The following is a 23306-nucleotide window of genomic DNA, read 5'->3' as shown; positions in this document are numbered from 1 at the left end:
TCTATTGGAAGTTAGAAATGGTCAATAACAACAAGATTTAAGGTCTTGTACATTAGAAGAATAGCTTATCTGTCAAAATAATTATTGAGTTAGAGACAATTGGTATTTTAGGTTCATAATTTTCAAATCTTGCTCCATAATTATGGGCACAGATAGAAATACTAGAAGGAGGTGAAGAATTGAATGGCTGTTGTAGAATCATTTCTTTCTAAATCACCTTTCTTTCCTTGGAAAATGGAGAAGAGAGAGACCACAAGTTGGCAATATCGAGGAACTAAGGTACATTAAATTATCCTCAGGTCACATGACTGAACTTTCTGAGCAATGTTAAATGAACTTACATCTAACCTGAGCCCAAGAAACTTGTGCAGAAACCAGAGAGCACAATGAACATGCTAACACGTCAACCTCATTTCAGATGTGGAAACAGCAAGGAAACCCAAAGAGGAAGACTCCAATATAAGATCACCTGGGTGTTTCGAGCCTGAGAATACAGTAACATGTAACTACTGAGGGATCCAAATTCACTTTAAGGAAACAGTCACTGGAAGACAAATTGCATTCTGGTTTTCTACCCTTGGAGAAGCTGAGAAATGAGAGCTATGTCGTGGTGGGGAATCAGGCTTTGTGGGCTGAGTACTGTGCTCCTCCACAAAGACGACCATATCCTAATCCTTTAAATCTGTGAATATGTAACTTTACACGGCAGTAGGGACTTTGAAGACGTGATTAAATGAAGGATCTTGAGATGAAAGATTATCCTGTGTTATCAAAGTATAATCACAAGAAAAGAAAACAGGAGAGTCAGAGCTAGAGAAGGAGGTGGAGTGATGGCAGCAGAGGCTGGGGATGGGGATGGGGGATTTGAGGATCTGCTGTTGCTGCTTTTGAAGATGGAAGAAGTGGCCATGACCCAAGGTAGGCAGGCAGCCTCTGGAAATTCTAAAGGCAAGGAAATGGATTCTCTCCTACAGTCTTCAGAAGGAACACGGCCCTATCTGACCCACTACAGATTTCTGGCCTCCAGAACTGTAAGATACTGAATTCATGTGGTTTTAAGCCACAAATTTTGTGGTAATTTGTTCCAGCAGCAATAGGAAAAGAAAACATCAGGTGATTTCAGGCTGTCCTCTTCTCTGCTAAATTTGATGCCTATAAATTGAGGAAGGGCATTTAACATGCTAAAACATGACTGAACACAAGATGCTAAGGATAATGTATTAAAATAAATCATTAATTTCCTTTAATTCCATTTTTAGTGGAGTGGTTGTGAATTGTATTCACTGGCTTCCAAGGAACCAAGAGGGTAGAATATCTGGTCAGAATTTTCTAACAGAAAGCCTGTATCAACAGGATACTTGGCAGTTTTGAGTTCTGTACTGCAAAGCACTGATGATCCATATGAGTTCAGTTACTCTGCCCTCTCTCCTCCTCCTGTTTCCCCAACACATAACCTTATTACAAAGTATAGGACCATGGGTTGAAAGCAAACCGCTTTCACTTTGAGCATCTTCCTGAATTTCAAAGAGAAAGGAACTCCTCGCACTGTACCACCCACCTGATCTCTCCCCTTCATCCTCTCCCAAGAAGCATCTTCTGGAAAGAGAAATCGTGGGGTAAAGTATTTCCAAATACCACTCCTTCAACTCAGGTTTTACGGAATATAACCTTAAACTTGGAAAGGACGTTGAACACCTACATGCTCAGACGTGAAGGCAATGAGCCTGGGCACCGCAGCCATTCCTTTCTCCTTGACTTCCGGGAACATTTTAAAGCGGGCAATCAGCATGGCGTACATGTTGGATATAGCGCCACCTAGAGGGCAGAGAAACAACAGTTACCTTTTCTAGTCATCGTTAACATTATGTCACAAGCAAGCAACATTAATTCCACTGACCTAGAGTCCTCCTTGGACACAGGAGAAAACCGTCTTACTGGCTGTGCTTTGAATTGAATCCTCAAATTCAAAGGCATTGCTGAGAGGGTCCAAAGGAGTATTCGGCCCAATCCCAGGATGGATCCCAGCCCTCCAAGTCCACGTCTGTCTCTGGGGGCTTGGGGGTGGTGGGGCAGGGTGCGAACTGCAGTGGACTCTGCTCTTACTAGGAGCCGTTTGAAAAGGCCTTTAAGAACTTAAAAAGTTGACTTCCTTCTCGGCTTAAGAGTAGGTCATTCAGCATTAGATTTGTGAAAATCCTACGTATGTCCTCATGGAGAGGACATTTCATTTCAGCTCATGCAGTGCCTTTTATCTGAGCTGAAAAAGATCAGTTGCTATTAATATCGTGGACTGTTAACAATCCTTATAGAATGATAAACATCCAAGCCCATCTCATCATACTCATCTGTTAATTCCCCTCAGATGGCTCTTCCCTCTTAATGACATCATTGCAATATAATTTTAATGGCTACAATTTCATAATTAGGAAGACACACAAGGGGAATGTTAAATCCATGTTGAACTACTTTTCATGTGCCATCCTAAGACTGTCAAGGATTTCATACCATAGAATTAGTGTCTTATAAGTAGTCTCATTTGACAAGCAAAGAAAAGTGAGCTTCTCCCCAGGATTGTTGGATAGTTTAGGATTTTTGTTAACCAGATAGAAAACAGAAAGTTGTGAAAGCAAATGAATATGCTGATGTGGGAGTTGTGAGAACATGATGAGGAGTGAAACACAATGACCCCCCCTCCCCAACCCAAAGCAGGGTACACCTGGGCTCTGCCATCATGTGAGTTCTCTCAGTTCCTTTCCCTTCAGGTGGCTGTGGAGCAGGAGGGTTCTCTGTACCAAGCTGGATGGCCCAGGTATGGTGATGATCTCTGCCTAGTGAGCCCTGGGGTCTGACTCAAGCAGGCAACCTGGCACAGAGCAGGCGTCACCCAGAGCCTGGCTCTATCATCAGTCAGAACGAGGGCAATTCCTACTGCTTCTGGACCCTAGAGACATGGGATAAATAGAATCCAGGTCAGGCCGGCTCTGAGCTGACACCTTGTCTAAAAGGCTGACTGGGTAGGATGCTGCCGGGCATGGTACCAGCTTTCAGGCTGGACAGTTCCATGTGATGGGGCTTTCCTGGGCATCCCTACCCTCTACCCACCAGATGTCATGAGCATTACATGCTCCCTACTCCCAAATAAATTGTGACAACCAAAAATATCTCCGGACATTGCCAAATGTCCCCTGGGGACAAAATAAATCCCCACTAAGAATTGCTGCCCTCGTTATTTTCAGAGAGGCTGGGAAGAAAGGAGGGAGGAAGAAAAAGGAAAGAAAACGGGAGAAAAAGGACACAAAGAAAGTGGGCCTCCCAGGACAATGATCCAGGGTGCAGCCTCCCACGCTTCATCTCACAGCTCAGTCATTCTCCATTTAAAGGTTTGGCAGCCCCAGGAGGGATAAAGAGGCGTCTGGGTCTCTGGACAGAGCAGACTACACTGTGTAACACAGGCAAGAGGGCAGATGCATAAGCCCTACATGCTCTTATCTCCCAGAAATCTTCCAAGAAAGGATGCAACAACAAGCCCCAAACATTCTGAGAATCCTGTTAGACAGGAACAGGTTTGTGACTAGGCCAAGCTTTCCCTTCTCCCCCTCAGCCCTTCAGGACGTGCTGAGCAGTGGCATTCTCCAGTTCCCTCTGACTCCCAGGTGAAGGTGACATCCCATAAACAGATTTCTTCTGAAAGTCTCTGAGGAATGGAGTATTTCCTGCCATGTCCATAAACAAGGATATCACAATCATCAGTGAGTGCAGCCCGCCAAAGTGAGCTGGTGAGCCTCAAGGGCACTCAGGAAGAAGAATACCTGTGATCTGTGATCTGCCCCAAGGAAGGTCAGGATGTGAAAACCCAGGATACTGGCTCCAGATGACTGAGATGCATATGAAAGGAATGATTTCAGTGAGTCCAAACTCTTATATCTTCCCATTCATAGAAAAGCACTAAATTCCTTAATTTGGAATAGCTGGCTTCTTTTAATTAACAGTCATCTTTGGACATTCAGACTACCAGCCCTTCATTGCAAAACTTCTGTATATCCTGGCTCCTCCCCTCAACTTCTCAGAGGAGGGTTACTTTGAGATGCTGCCTCCTAGGCTTAAGTCCTAAAAATTTCCACCAAATAAAACATGACTCTCAACCATTAGGCTGCACATATTTTTTTTCGGTCCGTTTCAAAGAACTTTCCATGAAGCATGACGCCACTGGATGTTATAGATGGAGGTGTAGAGAAATTTGGCTGAGCTGAGTATTCAAGCCATGGACCTAACTCTCCATGTCTAGTTCCAGGCAATGGGACTGTCAGATCTCAAGCACATAGATGTATGATTTCCCCTATGTTCACCCCTTAAGTCATAGACCCTTTCTCCCAGGAATAAGGCTGGATCCTACCCAGAAAGCCATCTATTAGAAACTGAGGATGCTATGGTCCATTTCCTCTCTGTAATGCATTGTAGAAAGCAGAGCAGAAACAGGTTGCTAATGACATTTTCTTCAGTTCCCTCCTGATTTTCCAGTGTCTTCCTTACCCCGTAGCCTGGCATCTTTGGCTTCCATCTTGGGAACTCAGAGCTCATGGATCTTCAGGATCCAAGGAAGGAGTCTCAGGATTGAGCTTAAGTCTTCTCTACCTGATCATTCCCCATCATTGATGGGGGTGGCAGCCCTTAGTCCATACCTGGCTTAGCAGAACTACCAAAGAGGAGTCTTTCTCTGGGTGTATATTTTCTGGGACAGGTGTGTTCCAAGACCAGCCAGGTAGGTTAGGCCTGGTCCAACTCCACTTAGTCATCTTTTCCAGGTCCACAGGAGCAGCTGTTCTCTTCCCATTACTGGGAACCATGAACACAGAGCCCAAGGAGCTCCTGGCTCCTTGGGGACAGCTCAGTCACACAGCCACTCGTACAAGAGTAGGCAGAATAAAGGTAGAAACGACATTCATCTCTGAACTTCACCTAGTTCCTCATGAAAAACACCTTAAAACATCAGTTCCAGTTAATGCTAACAAACTTCCCTCAGTCGGGGATGGTTTTCCAAGGGCACTAAATATCAAGTTCCCTACAAATTGAAACTAGCCTAAAATTGTCATCACAGCTGGTGTACAATGATTTTTTTTTAAGGCAAATTTTCCCTTTCATTTAACTAACACATTTTCCTTCAGCACCTGAAAACATACTATCTCTTTAAAAACAGAAAATGAAATAGCCGATCTGAGCTATTTATAGATAGCCGATCTGAGCTATTTATAGATAGCTATATGTAGATAAAGTTGCTGAATTTAAGACTTGGCCTTGAGGCCACTGTTACTCATCATCATGTCTTTTCTGTCTTTTCATTTCATTTTCTCTCTCCTTTGTGATCCCCCTGCCTTTGCAGATTTGCTAAAGAGGAATCACGACTTAGCCTTTGCTCTGCCTGACACGATGGCAGGTGTGGCTCTGGCCTCCCCAGCAGGGCCAGTCTCCAGGTACCAAGCTCCAGGGCCAGTGATGCCCATTCTGATGACCCCCATCTCCTGCTGCTGAGGAGGTGACGGTCTGTGCGCCAGGTTTCTTTTCCCCAGGTCAGTAGCTCTCTCTCTTCCCACTGACTTCCCAGCTTCTAGTTCTTCTCTGTGTCAAACCAAGGTCACATACACAGACCTGGAACCCAAAGCAGGACTTTCTGTCCCAGGCTGACTTTTGTGGCTGGAAGAAGTATATATAATGGAGCTTAGAATACAATGGCTGGTGATAAAAAGGCAGAGTGGGAAGGACTAAATGACATCATAAAGGAAAAAAAAAAAAAGAATGGGAAACCTCTGAAAGAAATCATCACCCTTTTCTTTTAGCACTAAGAAACTGTCTTCCAGGCACTTTCCATCCTACTTAAAAATTGTGTGAATCAGCTTCCCTGCTTGTTCCTTGAAAGGGATGGTGTACGGAGGCTCTGTTAAGTAAACTGTACCTTTTATTTTCCCTCAATCAGAGAATGCTTTATTCAGTGACGGTACCCTTCTCCTTTCATGATGCTTGGGAAAGTACAATACCTTATTCCCTAATTCACTTATTAGGAATCTGTATTCCTTTGTTCCACACAATCCATGCATCCTGTATGTAGGATTGCAGTAGAAGTACGGGTTAATATCATTGCTGATTATCCTCTTTCTAAACACACACAAAAAAAATATTCAAGCATGGGGTAGTTGACTTGGATGCATGGTCAGTGGTCACATGTACTTAATCCCAATCTCCGGGATCTAATGCCTGATGATCTGAGGTGGAGCTGACATCATAATAATAGAAATAAAGTGCACAATAAATGTCATGTGCTTGAATCATCCCCAGACCATCCCCCATGAAGGGTGCATGGAAAAATTGTCCTCCACAAAACCGGTCCCTGGTGCCAAAAAGGCTGGGGACCCCTGGTCTATTTAACCTAAGCAGAAACACAGGCTAGATATTTAATCATTCCTATGTTCATAATAAAGTGAAAGCTGAGCACCGAAGAGTTGATGTTTTTGAGCCTGTGGTGTTGGAGAAGACTCTTGAGAGTCCCTTGGACTGCAAGGAGATCAAAGCAGTCCATTGTAAAGGAACTCAATCCTGAATATTCATTGGAAGGACTGATGCTGAAGCTGAAGCTCCAATACTTTGGGCACCTGATGCGAAGAACTGACTCATTAGAATAGACCCTGATGCTGGGAAACATTGAAGGCAGGAGGAGAAGGGGACAACAGAAGATGAGATGGTTGGGTGACATCACCGACTCAATGGTCATGAGTTTGAGCAAGCTCCGGGAGTTAGTGATGGACAGGGAAGCCTGGCTTGCTGCAGCCCACGGGGTCGCAAAGGGTCGGACATGACTGAGTGACTGAACTGAACTGATGTTTATAATAAGGCATGACAAACCAGAAGAAAAATATGAAGAAATATTAAAATATCATTTACCAGGAGAAAATATCCCATCGCCAGAGCCCCCAGGCCAGCCAATGATTTCTCTCATTTTCTTTAGCGTGACATATTCCAAAAGCACAAATACTGGAGCAATCTCATAGGTGAACCTGAAACACCGTCATGGCCACATTTTATGTCTGTCACTCAATGGAATGATTCATCATGACAGTATCTACAGAACAGTTTCCTTGTTCAAACCCTACTTTCACAGATGTTACAAGTATAGCGTTAAGCAGACAAAAAAGGTTTGCTCTGTTTCCTACATTCCTAAGTCAAGAGCTTCAGTGATTGGCTTCATGCACAAGGGTCATTTATCATAGTGAATTAATACATGGCAGGGTAACATTCTAACACTATCTAAAAGACAACATCTAGTACCATTTCTCTCTCCTATTACATGCAATAATACATCCAGTATGCCCCCAAAGTGTCTTTTTGTATTTAAAACATGATGCATAACTTTGATTGTGTGAAAAAGAGATCAGGACTATTTTCTTTTAAGCAAGAGTGAATACCCATACTCTTCTGAAGTTTGTCTCACTGTTCTAGGGGCTACTTAAAAAAAAGAGAGAGAGATTTCTTTTTTTACATAAGAGGTAGAATAAATATTATGAAATGTCATTAATAATTACCCTGGATTACACAAAAACATATTTAGCTACTTACATGTTAGTGTTTGCTGTTGATGTCAGCCAGTCTGCTGCTAATCCAACCATATCCAGTCCAGTAGAAAGTTGATTGAAATACCTTGGATGTCCTGAATTAGATGGAACACCAGAATCAAGGTGAGTCCAGTGAAAATGAATGCCTCTGAAATCCATGATTTCTCTAGATGAAGAATCTTGAAAGAGCCTTCAGTAATACGAAATCCATACTCAGAAACCCATCTCTCTCTCTCTCTCTCACACACACACATAGCAAAGGAGCATTTCCTTTAACAAGACAGACTGTTTGGTGTTGTGATATTTCTTAGAACACATGCTAAAGATCTTTCTTTAACCATACCCTATAAAAAGATAATAAATTTGGTTTGCAGTGTGGATACTAGTTTATTTTCTAGCATTCTTTCAATATATTTGCAGATTCAAATGCTGGGACAATCCCAAGCTACTCAAAAATAGGCCACTTCTTGTTTACACTTGTGCTGCTAAAAAACCCTTTTCCATTAAATTGTGCTGGGAATCAGTCATATACCATGACATCTGCCAGGCATGCCAACATCCATATAATATCAGTGACAAATGGCTGATGATCAGAGAAGACAAGGCAAAAATGAGAAAATAGGACACTCTGTTGAGTGATTTACCCTGATCAAAAGGGGATGACTGTCTAAAGCTGGTATGAACAAATGTAATGAACAAATGTAATTCTTGTCTATTCTTTTCTGTCCAAATATTTGATTCTACACAACAGAGATCCTTCACAGTTGCAATTAAAAATAAAGCTAAATACAGCCAACATCCCTGTCTTGTCCACAAGATACATGAAGGTATATTCAACGGATTGATCAGTCCCTCAGTCAGGCTTATCTAATTAACTTCTGGATTTCTCTAAAACTCTCTAAAGGGGTTGACACCCCAACACTCCTGAGGCTATTATTTAAAATGTGATTGTAAAGATCTCATTAGACTTCCATTTCCCTGTCCTGCTCCACATAAGCCTATCTATAAATCTGTGATGTTGTTTTGCAGCCAAAATCCTGCAAGATTAACAATTCTGGAAGCAGCTTCTTATTAAAACGACTTCGCCACTTACTGGACACCTGTCTGAAGCCTGGGGATGTGAGAGACTCTCAGGCCAGCCTGGACAAAACAAGATAAAGGTAGGCAATGGGGAGAGCAGAGACAAAAGTAAACACAAAGCTTATCTCCGGGACCAGGGACTGCTCTCTTATCAGCCTCCAGCATGTGGCTACTAGATGAGTAGATGCTGAGAAGAGCTGGGAAAGAGCACATTTTAAAGAGACTGGCCAGCTCTCACTTATTCTCCAGCATGGCATTGTTTTACATCCCGATGGCCTTGCAGGGTGCCCTTTGAGCTTTTTGCTCTTTCCCAGGCTCTCTGATGCTGCTCCCACCAGTCTACAGGTCCACGGAAAGGGAAAAAGCCTTCCTGGCTGTGGCTGCCGCTGCTGTCTGCAGCAGCCCTCCACCCCTCTCTGCCTCATTGACTCCCCATTTCATTAGCGCTCACAGCTGAAATCATAGCCCTCATCTCCCTCTCGGTGCCCCTCCATTCCTCTTTCCCTAAGCCATTTCCTTGAAATGAGAAAATTAATAAGGATCAGCAAATCTAGCCATTAATCGACTCTCTCAACTCCTATGCATTTTCTGGATGAATCTGGTATCTCTCATTTCACACCAAGTCTATGGACCCTTAGGCAGGAAAACCTCTGCATAAAACTGAGTGGGATCCCAAGACCTATGTCGTGCCCCAGGTTATCAGAAGATCAATTCACCCTGATGACTCCCTCTGGGAAACTATGGTAAGAAGTGCGATGCTGCAATTGCTTGGCTTCCTTCTTGTATCAAATTTTGACCTTGGTCTATTTCACCAAAATCTGTCCAGCCTCAAAATTTGCATTCACTGATAATGATGTGGAAATATGCAGGGAGACAGTTTTGACAGATCAGAACAAAATGTCCCCTTGGTTGCTGGCTTCCCATGAATAGGCTGCTGGCGAATTCAGGTAGGGTTCCCTGAGACCTGTCTGCCTGCTGTCTGAGTCGCCCTGGCATCCAGCTGCTGCTGCTGCTGCTGCCCCAACCTGATCCTGTGTTGCAAGTCAGCACCCTGCCGAGGAGTCGGATGGCCATGAGCTGCCGCCTCGGAGAGCGAGTTTGAAACCAGGCACTGTTTTTGCCTCTGGACCGCTGCCCACAGATCAGCAAATGAGCCAAGAAGGGTGCGCAGACTGTGAATAGCCAGCCCCAGGCAGCTCTGACCCTGGTGTCCACAGTCCATTGGAAAGGGGCCCCAAGTCGGTCCAGACTGTGCTCTCTAGACCAGCAACACACACCCAAGGACGGCTCATTTACTCACACTTCAATTCCTTTGTCTCATGATTGAGTTCATGAATCCCTTCACTCCTCAGCCGCTACCACTAACGCCAAAGCTGATGACCCCAGCAAAGCCTAATTATTTCAGAATTTTATCATTCTCCACACTTTCCCATGTTCTATTCCAATATTTCTTACAGAGGTAATTTTAAGAATGCATAAAGATTTCCTCATCTCCCCTCTATTCTCTCTAAGCCTGGAGTCCAAGTGGAAATTAGGTTATAGACTCTCAGTAGTAACATGCTTTTATAAAGGAATCTCCCAAGGAACATTAACACATCTAATTGTAGCGGTGACAGAAACTACTTCACAGAACTTAAATAGTACTACTTGTCAAATACAAGTTATACATAAAACCTATAAACTTGCCAGTCAAAAAGGAAGGTGGCAGTTGTTAATTATTTGAAATGTTATTGGGGATGGGAGGAAGGACCAGAAGACTATATATGTTATAAATAATGTTGTACTGAATTAATATCGATATGCCTTGGTCAGAAATTCAATTTAATCATATTTTTTTCTGACCTTTAAAAAACATATTAGAGCTACACTGACCAACAGTTTCACAAGCATTATGGCAAAATCTAAGTATTGAATTGGCCCATCTTTTCCCAACACTAAATGGAACATTGACAGAACTATTGCTTTCATTGACCTGCAATTGTCATTATCTTAACTCTTTAAATTGCATTTCAGACTCCATCAGCTTTTAAGGATGAAGATATGAAAACACTTTTATAGATTCTTTTTGGCTTGGTAGCAATAAAAGTAATAGGTAGCAAATTACTGTTAGTGTATTTAAATGTTAGGTTGGGGAGTAGGTCAAACAAAAATGAACTGAAAACATTGCTCAGGCTTGCACCTACAAATATACAAAAATCTGGAAGGAAAAAAAATCTTTAATGCCTAGTATATACCTCATGTGGATTCTCTGTCAATATAATTGAGAATTAAATCTAAGATGCCTTAAAAAAAGCATCCTCCATTGACTGAGTTTGATAGAAACCTCCAAGTTAAATTCTTTCTCCTACGTACTTAATTCTAAGTCTATAGTTTCACAAAAGTGGGAAATAATAGTATAGGAAATCAATTTCCCAAAGCTTCTATGCATATCTATCCTGTCAATGAAAAGAACTCACAAAAACAAAAATATAGCAAAACAAAGGGCTGAAAGTCACACAACAAACATTCTTAAAATTTGTTTTTGATTAGAATCGCACTGATAATTCATGTAATTCTAAATTTGCTGAGAAAAGGATCATGTTTCTAGAGTAATTAATGTTTTGTGATAGTTTACATATTTATTTGTTAGCAAATCTTTCTAAGGCTACAAATCAATTTAGATCCACATGGTCTTCCTTCCCTTCCAAATTCATTCATGCTTATTTTTATTGCTTTAATGAAGTGTATGGCCACCATGTATCAGGATGATTAGAGGCAAAGCAGAAAAGGCAGGGGTAATCGTGACCCGGGGAGATGAATAGCTGACTTTGTGTAGCTAGAATGAAAGCTTAGAATACATTCACATATATGTTACTCTATCCTAAAAATGGATAGAGTATGGAGAATACTATTTCTAAAAAACACACAAAATACACTAAAAGTATTGTCCCTAAGGATATCTGATTCCCCTCTATCCTTTTTTCCCTTTATCTTCTATACAGAGTGGTTAGGAAGCACATGCATCCTTGTATAACATGGCTGAATTGTTAAGCTAGTTTACATTGGGTTTTCTTTTGTGTACATTTCTTCAAAAATAGAGAAAAGCCAGAGTTCAAATCTGAAGTCTTAGTCTTCTGAGACAATGCCAAAATATTACCCTTCTGCTTCAACCATTACACAGATGGTTTGTTCAATTTCTATTCATTTCTGTGCCAACGAAATACCAGCACTGACCTGGTATTTGGGTTTTTGTTTGGATCATGCCTTTTATGCTTTCATTTCTACATTCTCTTTTTTTTCTTTCTCTATAGTAGAGTCACTTCTACTGGCCTCTACTGACAAATAGTTGCTTCTACATCAGTGGATAATTTCCATGGCCAAATAGTGCAATGTAAAATCTAATGATTTATACTTAGGTAACATTTCTGACTTCAAAACCATGAACAATAACAGTAAAGGGTGCTTTTGACATTAATCATTCTAATCATGACTTTTTTAATGATGAAAATAACATTGTAAATTTGAAATTATCAATAACTCCATAAAACATTTTCCTAGAAAAAAATCATAAAAGAAAAAAGAGCTTTATTATTTCTGATTGGACAATACCTGTTTTAATTGCGTATTTTAGAGTTGTTTGGCAATGCATCAAAATTTCCTCCAAATTTTGTGGTTGGTCTGCCAATTCCCAATTATATTCTTGAAGAAGCTCATTAGGGTAATGAAAATCAATCACTTTGGTTGATCTATCAAAACTCTTCACCACATACTGAAGCAAAATGTCCATAACCTCTTGCAGAAACGCCAAAGTGGGCCTTTCTCCGTCACACGCTGGTAGCAGATCTAAGAACGGAATCAAAACGCCACGTTTTAATTTTACAATGAAAATATCCAGGAAATGTCTTCATTTGACACTTTCTCTCTGAACCGAGATTTTACGTTAACAAAATCTTCTGGAAAAGCAGAGCATCTTCTTTAAAGGGGAGGTATTTTTCAAAAATGAAGGAATGAAAAAAATACGATTTCTTTCCTTATCCCAAATTATTTCTTGCATTTCAGTTCATAACTGATTTGCTTCCTTTTTCTTTCTTTCTTTTTTTTTTAAGAGAATATACTTCCATTCATCTGTTTCTCCGGGGTTCTCGCTAAACGGTATTTCTCAATAAGTCATCTTAAAAGATCACTTCAAGTCAGGAATGTTTGAGGAATGCCTTTGGGTAAATCCGGCAAAATGGCTCATAAGATTTTGGTTATCATTTGGCTTATTATTATCCTATGGCATCATAGGATCTAAGGCTTATTAACTAAGGCCGGCTGTTTCCTAAGTCAGCGGTGTGTGTGTGTGTGCGTGCGCGCGCGCGCTCGCACACTGGGTGTGCAAGTACGAAAGTAAAACTGCGCGCAGGTTTCATGTGAATCTTTTTTCTGAAACCACAGCTACAAATTACTCTTGCGATCTGAAGACCTAGAAAGTCCAAGCTATTTTGAACAAGACACCACATCGCACCCAAGGCCTCGGCCGCACGGAGAATAGGACCTGGACCTAGGGTGCGCCGGGGCGCCTCGGCCACCGGGAGACCCGAGGGCGGCGCTGGGCTCAGAGCGCCTCAGCCCGGGACCCCGCTTGGAACCCCGGAGCCCAGCGCCACGCAGAGGCCCGGGTCCAGGTCCGACCGAGGGGGCAGGCCTAGCGTTTCCCGAGGTCTCCTGGAGATTCTCCCAAGGTCTGCTTCTGCCCTCCACTTCGACGTCCCGGCTCAGGCTCCCGGCGCCGAGTCCCTCCTGGCCACGGTGGACGCGGCAGGGCGAGGGGCAGAAGCTCCCGGGACCCAGCGAGGCGCCCTTACCTGTTGCGTGTAGAAATGCATAGTTGACCTCCGCTTTGGGGCAGCTGCAGGGCTTCTGGTTGCAGGAGCAGGCGGCCTTGCGGGAGGTGGCCCGCGGGGGCTGGCTCCCGCTGCTCTCCGCCGGCTTCTCGGCGTCTCCATAGAGCAGAGCTGGGCGAGGACAAGGAGAACGGACCTCAGTCAGCCGCCCGCCAGCCTGGCTCCCAGCCCCCGACCCCCATCCCCGATCCCCAAATCAAGAATACCCGACCCCTGACGGGATGCGGAGGTGAGAGGGTGGCTTTGAGCTCCTCGGGCTCCGCGGTGCCTGGCCATGTCCGCCTCCCTCACCCGGGCACCCGCGCAGGCACTCACCGCACAGTTTGTTTCCGATGCCGCCCGTGAACTTCTGGGCCACCTGACACCAGGCCCTGGCTGCAAGGAAAGACAGGTGGGAGGACAGCGAGGCAGAAAGAAAACGGCAGGCACACGTGTGAAATTTCGTTCTTTGTGAACGACGTCAACAAACCCGGGCTCCGGGAAAGGCTGCCTGCCTGGCGCCCGCACAGCGAGCAGGTGCCAGAGGGCGGGAGCCTGGAGGCCCGGTCCGACCCTTGGCGGTTTCCTCAGAAGCGGCCCACACTGTGGCCGTTTGCACTTGCCTTTCAGGCACCACTCGGTTAGGACAAAGTCTCCTTCCTGCCTCGCTTGGGCGAGTTTTCCTCGACACCCGAGGCCGTCCATTTCCTCGCAGGCTCTCCTTTCAGATCAACAACTCTCTCCCCTTTCCAATTTTCCTTATCCCCACTACCTCTCTCTCTCCAGACACTAAGACGGTGGCAGAATCCCAGGCCCAGGAATTCGGTGTCGAGGAGACACCGCCGTGTTTAGAGGCTCTCCCAGATTTCAGCGAAAAGAACCAGACGGTCCCTGGGCATCTTCCCAGGGGATAAGAGCCTGTGGGGTTTAGTCTGTTGGGTCATCAAGGACCCACCCCGAGGGCAGGGCTAAGCGTCCGAAGTCTCCTGTTGCAGGTGGGAAAACCTTCAATCTTCCCCAGCCCCTCAAATCCCAGTCCGCCCGCAAAGCTCTCCGCCTGCAGGTACCGTTTCTCCTACCTGTGCCGGGGTTCTCGGGATCCCCCGAGCCATCTTCAGATCCAAAGGACCAAAAGCCAGAGCCGGGAGATGCCATCGGCGCTGCGATACTGGAGCAAGACGCTTCCGAGTGCAAACTGCCGGCGAGCTGCCTGCCCTCCGCTCCGCCCTGCGCGCGCGCGTGCGTGCGTTTGTGTGTGTTTGTGTGTGTGTGTGTGTGTGTGTGTGTGTGTGGCAGTAGGAGGAACACCGCGCGGGGTCTGGCGCGGCCGCACGACAGAGGGTGGGTGTCACACAGGGGCAGGAAACGTGCGTGTCCGTGTGCGCGCGTGTGTGTTGGGATTAGAGCTTAGAGAAGTGGCAAAGCTCTGAAAGCTTCGGGGAGTGAATAGAGGAGAGGACTGAAGGGTCCTCACCGCCGGGAGATGGGAAAGCGCCCGAGCACTCGAGCGATTTTGAAGGAGAGGGAGCCCAGCCGGGATGGACGAAGGGGCGGCGGAGGGAAAAACGGGAGGGAGAGAGCTGAATCGTTCGAGTGTGAGGCAGACAGTGCGCCCGTGCAGGAGTCGGCGTGAGCGGGTGGGAGGTGAGCACGCGATCCCTGGGGAGCGTGCGGCGAGAGGATGCTGGCTACACCGGGGGCGCTGTCCAGAGTGCTAACGCGGCGGACTGCGCGCCGGCATCAGCGCGGGGAGACCACAGAGACCTTGGCGAGGCGGGAAAGGTGGCGGAGACAGGCTTTTATTTGCGGCGATTGGTGTATTGTTTGAGGTCTGGTTCCGACTGCGGAGAAGGAGGCGCTATGTCCGCGCCACCTTCCTGCGAGAGAGTGCTGAGGTCGCTGTGACCCCCCGGAGTTCCGGCGGCTAGGGGAATCTGGAGCGGTTCGCGAGCCTGGGAAGGGGACTGTGCGGGAAGGGCACCTAAGCACTGATGGGCTCAGTCCTGCTCCTTAGTAGAGCCTAACTTCTGCCCACTGAACCGCATAGTCACCCCGAGGTGGGGGCTGGGAACCATTCCTGCGCTTCAGAGCGCTTGGTCGCCGAGTCCACTGCTCAAGTTCTGACTGACGGCTTGGGAGAAAGACTGCTGATTGAGGCAATTAAAATTCACGCTGGAATCTATCACCAAGAACCTCAGGCTGGGCAGGGAAATAATACGAATGTAAACTTCTTGGAAGGAGGCAAGGAAGAACACTAGAGCCAACAGGATTGACGGCTGATAGCTGATGGGGGATGAGGTCGAGTCATTCGGTGACCTTGACCGGCGAAGGCGTGGAAGGGCCGTTGCTTACACGTCAGGGGAACCGTTGTGTGCTTGAGAAGCCTGCACAGAGTTTCCAATAAACAAGCAATCTGAGCCCTCCAAAAGCTGAAAGAAAGCATGACCTCCCTGGGCCCTGGTTTTATCAAGCCTCAAATCAATGACCACTTCTTCCCCTAAGGGAATCGTCGCGATGGCTTGGGGTGGGGCGGGGTCAGACGGGAGAGTCACTATCTCTGGTACTTGGTGGGAAGGGGTTTCTCTTTTCCAGGGAAAGAATCTGCCCGAATGCACGAGACACAGGAGTCTCGGCTTCGATCCCCGGGTCCAGGAGATCCCCTGGAGGAGGGCAGGGCAACCCACTCCAGTATTGTTGCCTGGAGAATCCCATGGACAGAGGAGCCTGGTGGGCTACAGTCCATAGGGTTGCAAAGACTCAGACACGACTGAAGCAATTTAGCATGTGTGCACGAGATCATAACCTCTCCACTCTTACATTTTCCTTTCTCAACAAGCTATTAAACAAAGGTTGCGGGGTTGGGGTGCCTTGAGAATGTAAGGCCTGTTGAGTTTGCACTGCGTTCCCTTGGCAGTAGAAATCAGTGTCAAGTACACCCTGCAGCTCCCAGGAGCAGGGAGAGAGGGTGAGGGTGACCCGGCTGCATCCAGCCTCCCAAGGCCACACTCCCCTGCGTGCTGCTCACCTGGGGCAGGCGCTTTTCAATTCCACTGTGTGAACAGGCCATTCTTTCTCTGATCACTGAACCAAATTACCAAAACTGCTGCTAAAGCAGATACCAGTGGATCCTCAGTCTATCATCCCTTGACCCTGGCCTAGGAAGGATGTCACAGGACCCGGGGTGGCCTAGTACAAGCCCAAATCCTGTGCCCCAAGGCATGCGGTGGCTGGTCAATTCTCTCCACAAAGCTTTGTCTTCTTTCCACGAGCCTGGAGGAGCCACAGGATTGGCACCATGGCCGCCAGATCTGAGCCTGTGAGTGGGTGTGGGGAAAGGTGCTGGCCCCTTGGCCTTTGGCTCGGCTCAGAGCCTGCTGTGCTGAGAAGGCTGCGCCAGGTTGCGACCACCAGGTTAACAGGAACATAGGCCTGCATTCCACCCTCTTTCCCGAGCTCCCAGTTCCAATACTCCAGTGGATCCACTCCAGGGGTGGATCCAACTCCAGGGATGTAAAGATTCTGTGGGTTGGCCGTTGGCGCCGCTGGCAGATGGCTCTGCAGCTCCTGCTCCTCAGTGAAGACAGAAGCTGGAGAAGAGACCCATTCTTTGCTTAAATCCACTCCAAATCCTGCACATGTTTCACTTCAAGTCAGCAGGCTGGAGTTGCAGAATTTTTCTACTACGGATGAGTGGTCGAAAACAAAAATATTCTTTTAGATGTTTAAAACACATGCACACAGAGCCTCAAAGAAGGAAACAGATTAAAATACAAGAAAGGTAGAAATCACAACACTGAATAGATTTTTTTTAAAGCAATGACTTAAACTTCTTCTCTTTGAATAAACTGCATTAAATCAGAAACCCCAGTGTTTTGAATCTAATGGTGATATTTACATTTTTTATCTAACACACCCACTTCAGATGCACACAGTATCTGATTTGTCTTTCCTTAATGCCCGCCCTCCCAAGACAGGCAATTTGCTTTATAAAGACTTTCATTTCGAAAAAGAGCCCGCTCCCCCCTCATTTGGGCTTGGGTTGGAGATAACAAAAGAGCTCTGGGAGGTAATAATTACAGTCATTAGTTCACAAAGGAGGCAGCCACTGGATGGCGAGGGGAGGCGGGCCAGCGCTGGGGAAGAGCTTTCGAAGGTCCTTCCTCGAATAAGGGAAGAGACTCATGCTCCTAGGGCCGCTGGCCAGGGTCAGTTTCCTTGGTTGACCTATTTCTTGTCAGTGGTTTACCCAGAGATTGCCTTGCAGGCCTGCCAAAGAAGAGTGTCTGGTATGAATTTTCCCTGGAGTCCTCCCTTAAGTGTCAGAGGACAAAGAAGAAGAGATGGAAAGAGAGAAGGGAAAGGAGAGAAAATGAAGAATTCAAAAGAAGAAAGGAAAACAAAAACATTGCAACCTTTCATCACGTGTTTGCTGCTCTCTGTTCTAGTCCCACTTCAAAAGGCAAGTGCTGTGGACTTTAGGGAGGGGCCCAATTGCCTCCCTCTCCAGCAACGGGCCAGGCTTCCAGGGCTCTGGTCTGTGGGGCCACTCTGAAAGCTTTGATTGAAGAGGACTGGCAAAGAAGCAGAGCTGCTTTTGTCCCTCTAAGGCCTCCTGGTGGTGGGCGGACAGGTGAGTAGCGGTGGAGGGGGCCAGGACACCTTGGATTAGAGATGCCCCTCCATCTCCTCCCTGACAGTGCCCTGCAGGGCTGGTCTCCTGGATGCCTGGACCAGGCCCAGCCCGTACCGCGACCACAGCCCTGCAGTCGGTCCACACCACAAAGGTGGCTCCTTCTTCCGGGTCCCAACCCCTATGGAGGCCCAGGCGGGAACCCAGGTTAAGGAGCAGGGCCTGAGTGCACTTGGCCTTGAAGCTCAGCTCTGCCTCAGTGGGAGGCTTCCCCTCTAGAGGGTACCCTTTGTAAAAGGAAGAGGTTGTTGGCACCACCACTGGGGACCTTTCGGTGCCAACTGCTTGGGGTGGAGAGAACCTTACCACCCATCGGAGAGCAGCGCAATACATGCTGTTAGCCACAATACATGCCGTTAGCCAGCAGCACGCGTGCTCTCACTCCCTCCTTGAATACTTTCCCCAAGACCCCCAGCCCAGGGCCATGGGTGCAGGAGCTGGGGACTCTGGCAGAAGAGATAGAACCCTTCCAGCACGTTCTTCTCTCTCCTGTACCAGGCTGCACAGACTCAGAGGGCATCACAGTCACAGAAGAGCTTAACCTGAGTTTTTAAATAAAATGCAGTCAACTGAGGAAGGCAAACGAGTTGCCTACCCACCACCATCCCTTCCATCTTAAATACACCAAAACTCAGACTAAGAGAACCTTCAAAATTGGACCGCTCAGCTCAGTGGTGGGACCAGAATTTTTATTGTTGTTCATTCGCTCAATAGTGTTTGACTCTTTGCGACCCCCACGGACTGCAGCACCCCAGATTTCTCTGTCCTTCACCATCTGCCAGTTTGCTCAAACTCATGTCTATTGAGTCGGGGATGCTATCCACCCATCTCCTCCTCTGTAAGGAAGCCACCTTGGTTGGGAAGACTGTGTGTGTGTGTGACGAGCTGGGGCTCCGTGCGTGTGGGCGCTGTGTGTTGCAGGATTCGGAGTCTTGTCTAGAGCCCACGTGTGTGTCTAAAGTACGGGGGCTTTTTAAGTTAGACGGTATGTTCCTTTGGGATGGGGGTAGGGAACGAAGTTATTCGTTGATGAAAGACAGAAGGCACCTCCTCCCCTCCCTGGGCCCTGTCACCTGCACAGCTGGGCAGCAGGAACCTGGGCCCTAAGGGGAATCCGGTGGACCACGTCCTTTCCAATGCATTTCCTTTATTTGATAGCTTTAAAGACCAAAGCAAGGGAAAGCGCGAGTTTGGGATGAAGTTCACCCTCAAAGTCGGCCCCGCCCCCAAACCTCGGGGCTTTGTTCGCTTCTCACGGACTCAACCCCTCAGCGAGGATCCTGCGGGCCTGGCAAAGCCGTTTCCAAGAAAGACGAAATCTTTGAAATCACTCAGAAGGAGAGAGAAGGGGTCGGCGAGAGCTCAGGCGCAGTCGAGTCCACAAGAGGTGTCACAGAAGTGAACAAAGAGACACACTGGCAGCCGGGGCCAGGGACGCCCAGCCTGGCAGGCTGGTGGGAGAGGAGGACGCGGGAGCGCGGAGACGCCGCGTCTGAAGGGCTCTCGGTTCTCTACCCTCCGAGCACCAGCGGCTGGCCCGGGCACTCGAGGGGGCAAACCCTACAAAGGTTAGAGCCGCAGCCCCCGTGCCTGATGGCGCAGCGCCCGAGGGTCCCCCGCTTTGGCCCCGGCAAGCCCCGCAGTCTCGGGCACATCCCGACGGCGCTGACCGCTGAGCAGCGGGGCTACACCTGCTGAACGAGCCGCCGGCGCTGGGAGGTTTTGCGCAGGAGCCTCCTGTAGTCGTAGGGGTTTGCGGCGGGCCCATTCTCCTCCTCCACGCAGTCCTCCGCCGCCCAGCACCTGCGAGGGAGACCGGGGGCCGAGCATCAGCGGCGCCAGCGCGCGCCGCGGCTTCCCCGCCCACCCCAAGTCAGGCGGGTCCTTCTCCCACACCTCCCACCTTCACTGGACGTTTAAGAACCGCATGTTCCAAGCAGCAGGGCAGTAACCTAACGGATTTGAGGTATTTCCTCAGCAGGTTTGCAAAACTCCTGAGCGAGGAGCAGATGGGTTGGTGGAAGCTGGTGAAGCCTAGTTGAATGACAGCTAAGTAAAACATCAGAAGGTGTAGTTCAGAAAGGTGAGCTTGGTTTGGCTTGAAATAATTCACAACCAATTAATACTTCAGTACCTTCTCCTTAAACAGTAAACTCAATGTGCCTCTATAGACAATCATTTTGCAAACGCTCAGTTCTTTGTTTTAAAGGAAGTGTGTTAGTCACTCAGGCGTGTCCGACTCTTTGTGACCCATGGACTGTGGCTCCCCACCCCCCCCACACACACACCGTCCCCCCAAGGCTCCTCTGTCCATGGAATTCTCCAGGCAAGAATACTGGAGTGGGTTGCCATTCCCTTCTCCATGGGATCTTCCCAACCCAGGGATCGAACCGGGGTTTTCTGCATTGCAGGCAGATTCTTTACCCGCTGAGCCAACTAAATGCTTCCCCCAAATCGCACCATCACTCTGTTAGCTTTTCCAATGTTTCAACATCTTCAGTGAGGCTGTTGGGCCACCTTCCTGGAGCCACTGCTAGGAAACCCTGCCAACAATTACCTTTAGGTTCTGCAGCTTGCTTGGGGGAAGCAAGGAGCTCCCTAAAATGCAGCATTATTCATCAATTCATTTATTCATGGAGCACCTACTAAGTATCAGCTACCGGTGTAGGTGATGGGTGTACACAAGTCCCTACTCTCCCAGGATTTACAGTCTAGAAGGGGAGAGGACCATGAATAGCTCCAGTACTCCAGGTGGTGAGAGTTGGGAGGCTGGGAAGCCTTCTACAAAGAAGAGCCAGGTGGATGGCGGTATATGTGTGTGAGTGTACCCCCACTCCAGTACTCTTGCCTGGAAAATCCCATGGATGGAGGAGCCTGGTAGGCTGCAGTCCATGGGGTCACTAAGAGTCAGACATGACTGAGCAACTTCACTTTCACTTTTCACTTTCATGCACTGGAGAAGGAAATGGCAACCCACTCCAGTGTTCTTGCCTGGAGAATCCCAGGGATGGGGGAGCCTGGTGGGCTGCCGTCTCTGGGGTTGCATAGAATCGGACACGACTGAATCGACTTAGTAGTAGTAGTAGTAGTAGTAGTAGTAGTAAGCAATTTCATAGAGGGTGATCAGGAAAGGACTCTCTGATAAGGTGACATCTGGTGGGAGACCTGAAGAAGGGGAGGAGGGAGCCAGGCAGATCTTGCAGGGAAGGGCAGTCATTCCAGGATGACAGGAGATCCCCATTATGGTCCTAAGATGACAGTGTGTATATTGTGTTCATGGCACAGCAAGAAGGCTATTATGGCTGGAGTGGAGCAAGCAAGGGGCAGAACAGCAAGGGATGAGAGCAGGAGGAAGGAGGGGACAGTGTGACAGACAACATGGAGCTTTGAGACCATGGCAGGGACTTGAACAAGAGAGACACTGGAGGTTTCTGAGTAGCAGAGTGATTCAGTGCAAGTAAAGAGGCCTGTGAAAAGACTGGGCAATAGTCTAAGTAAGCCTGAGTAGCTGAGAACTGGTCAGATTTTGGTCATTTTGGTAGGTCGATCTGGAAGAGTCCACTGAATGGATGTGGGGTGTAAAAGAAAGGAATTAAGAATGTTTCCAAGGTTTTTACCTAAAACAACAAGAAAAATGAGGTTGCCATTTAATGAGATGGGGAAAGCTGCTGAAGGAATATCTTTGGGGGCAGGGTGAGTTAAAAGATTTTGGTTTCAATTGTGCTAAGTTTGGGATACTAGATATTCAAGAGGAGATACTGAATAGGCAGTTGGATATATAAGCCCTGATCTCAGGGTATTCTCAGTTTGAGAGTTTTAGGTAAATAGATGATATTTAAGATATACAAAGGATGAGACTCTCCATTGTTGACAGGTCAGGCAAATGAAAAGAAATCAACCATGGGGAATGAGAAGGAGCAGCCAGTGAGTGAGTGGGCAAACCAAGAGAAGTACTTACTGTCCTGGAAGACAGTGAAGAAAATGTTTGAAGAAAGAACATCACATGCTACTTATAGGGTGAGATAAGGATTGAGAATCATCTCCAGATAGGATGATCTTGGCAGGGACAGTTTCCATGGAGTGATGGGAATGGAAACCTGAGTGTGGTAGCCCAAGAAAGGGTGGGGAGAGATGACCTAGAAGAGGCAGGATCACACTCATCTATTACTCTTCTGCTGTAATGAAGACCAGGAACACTGGTGCTCTGGAAAGTCAAGGTGGACTTCCAGATTGAGTCAAGGGTGCTTTTTAGGATGCATCCAATTACACCATGTTCAAAGACTGTCAGAAATGATTCTGTAAAGGGAACAGACATTCAAGGTGTAGAAGAGAGAGGGGACAGTTGCAGGACAATGCTCTGGTGAACACGGAAGGACTAGGATTCAGTGCACAAACGGAAGGTTTGGTCTTAGCCAGGAGTACAGACACGCGTCCGGCTAATCACTGGCTACCTGCCACCTGCTTCCATTTATTAAAATTCACAAGATACTCAACTCTTCATGGCTGTTGTCCCTGATACCCAGACCTGCTCATACCTTCCTGGTGTACTAATGCTAATATTTGGGATGTATATGTTCAAAATATATATAAATAGATGTAATAAATTATCAGAATAATGTAACAATATTTACACATAAATATGCACTGAAGTGAAGTGAAGTCACTCAGTCATGTCTGACTCTGTGACCCTGTGGACTGTGTCCATGGGATTTTCCAGGCAAGAGTACAGGAGTGGGTTGCCATTTCCTTCTCCAGGGGACCTTCCCCACCAAGGGATCGAACCCAGGTCTCCTGCATTGTAGGCAGATGCTTTACCATCTGAGCCACCAGGGGAGTCTAAAGATGTACTATATATTGCTATATATTGGAGAAGAAAATGGCATCCCACTCCAGTACTGCCTGGAGAATTCAATGGACAGGGTGGCCTGGTGGGCTGCAGTCCATGAGGGTCACAAAGAATTGGACATGACTGAGCAACTAACACACACACATATTTCTATACAGTATAAATATATAAAAGATGTAATATATTTGTTTATAAAATAATAATTTAAGATATATAAGATGTATAAAATATTCCAACAGATAGTTTGG

The 23306-nt window shown here is 46.9% G+C and overlaps 2 protein-coding genes across 5 annotated transcripts in view; both read right to left on the bottom strand.

The window, feature by feature from the left end:
* Positions 1 to 16457, bottom strand: part of GAD2 (glutamate decarboxylase 2) — a 67165-nt gene extending 50708 nt beyond the window's left edge. Inside the window, exons 1-7 of the mRNA XM_061436047.1 lie at positions 14602 to 16457; positions 13859 to 13918; positions 13505 to 13654; positions 12267 to 12500; positions 7603 to 7693; positions 6931 to 7043; positions 1700 to 1815 (exon numbers count right to left, since the gene is read on the bottom strand). Coding sequence (XP_061292031.1) covers positions 1700 to 1815; positions 6931 to 7043; positions 7603 to 7693; positions 12267 to 12500; positions 13505 to 13654; positions 13859 to 13918; positions 14602 to 14677 — 840 coding nt within the window. The 5' untranslated portion in view covers positions 14678 to 16457. The remainder of the gene's footprint in view (positions 1 to 1699; positions 1816 to 6930; positions 7044 to 7602; positions 7694 to 12266; positions 12501 to 13504; positions 13655 to 13858; positions 13919 to 14601) is intronic.
* Positions 16458 to 19339: 2882 nt separating this feature from the next.
* MYO3A (myosin IIIA) overlaps positions 19340 to 23306 on the bottom strand; it is a 174406-nt gene continuing 170439 nt past the window's right edge. For 3 of the 4 annotated variants that reach the window (XM_061436041.1, XM_061436042.1, XM_061436040.1), the window contains one exon: positions 19340 to 20015. In XM_061436041.1, coding sequence (XP_061292025.1) covers positions 19898 to 20015 — 118 coding nt within the window. In that variant the 3' untranslated portion in view covers positions 19340 to 19897. The remainder of the gene's footprint in view (positions 20016 to 23306) is intronic. The other variant, XM_061436044.1, reaches the window with a different exon arrangement.

This window comes from Bos javanicus, chromosome 13 (assembly GCF_032452875.1).
Source record: "Bos javanicus breed banteng chromosome 13, ARS-OSU_banteng_1.0, whole genome shotgun sequence".
Taxonomy (NCBI): domain Eukaryota; kingdom Metazoa; phylum Chordata; class Mammalia; order Artiodactyla; family Bovidae; genus Bos; species Bos javanicus.
The sequence above is the reverse complement of the archived record's forward strand: the minus strand, read 5'-3'. Positions and strand labels throughout refer to the sequence as shown.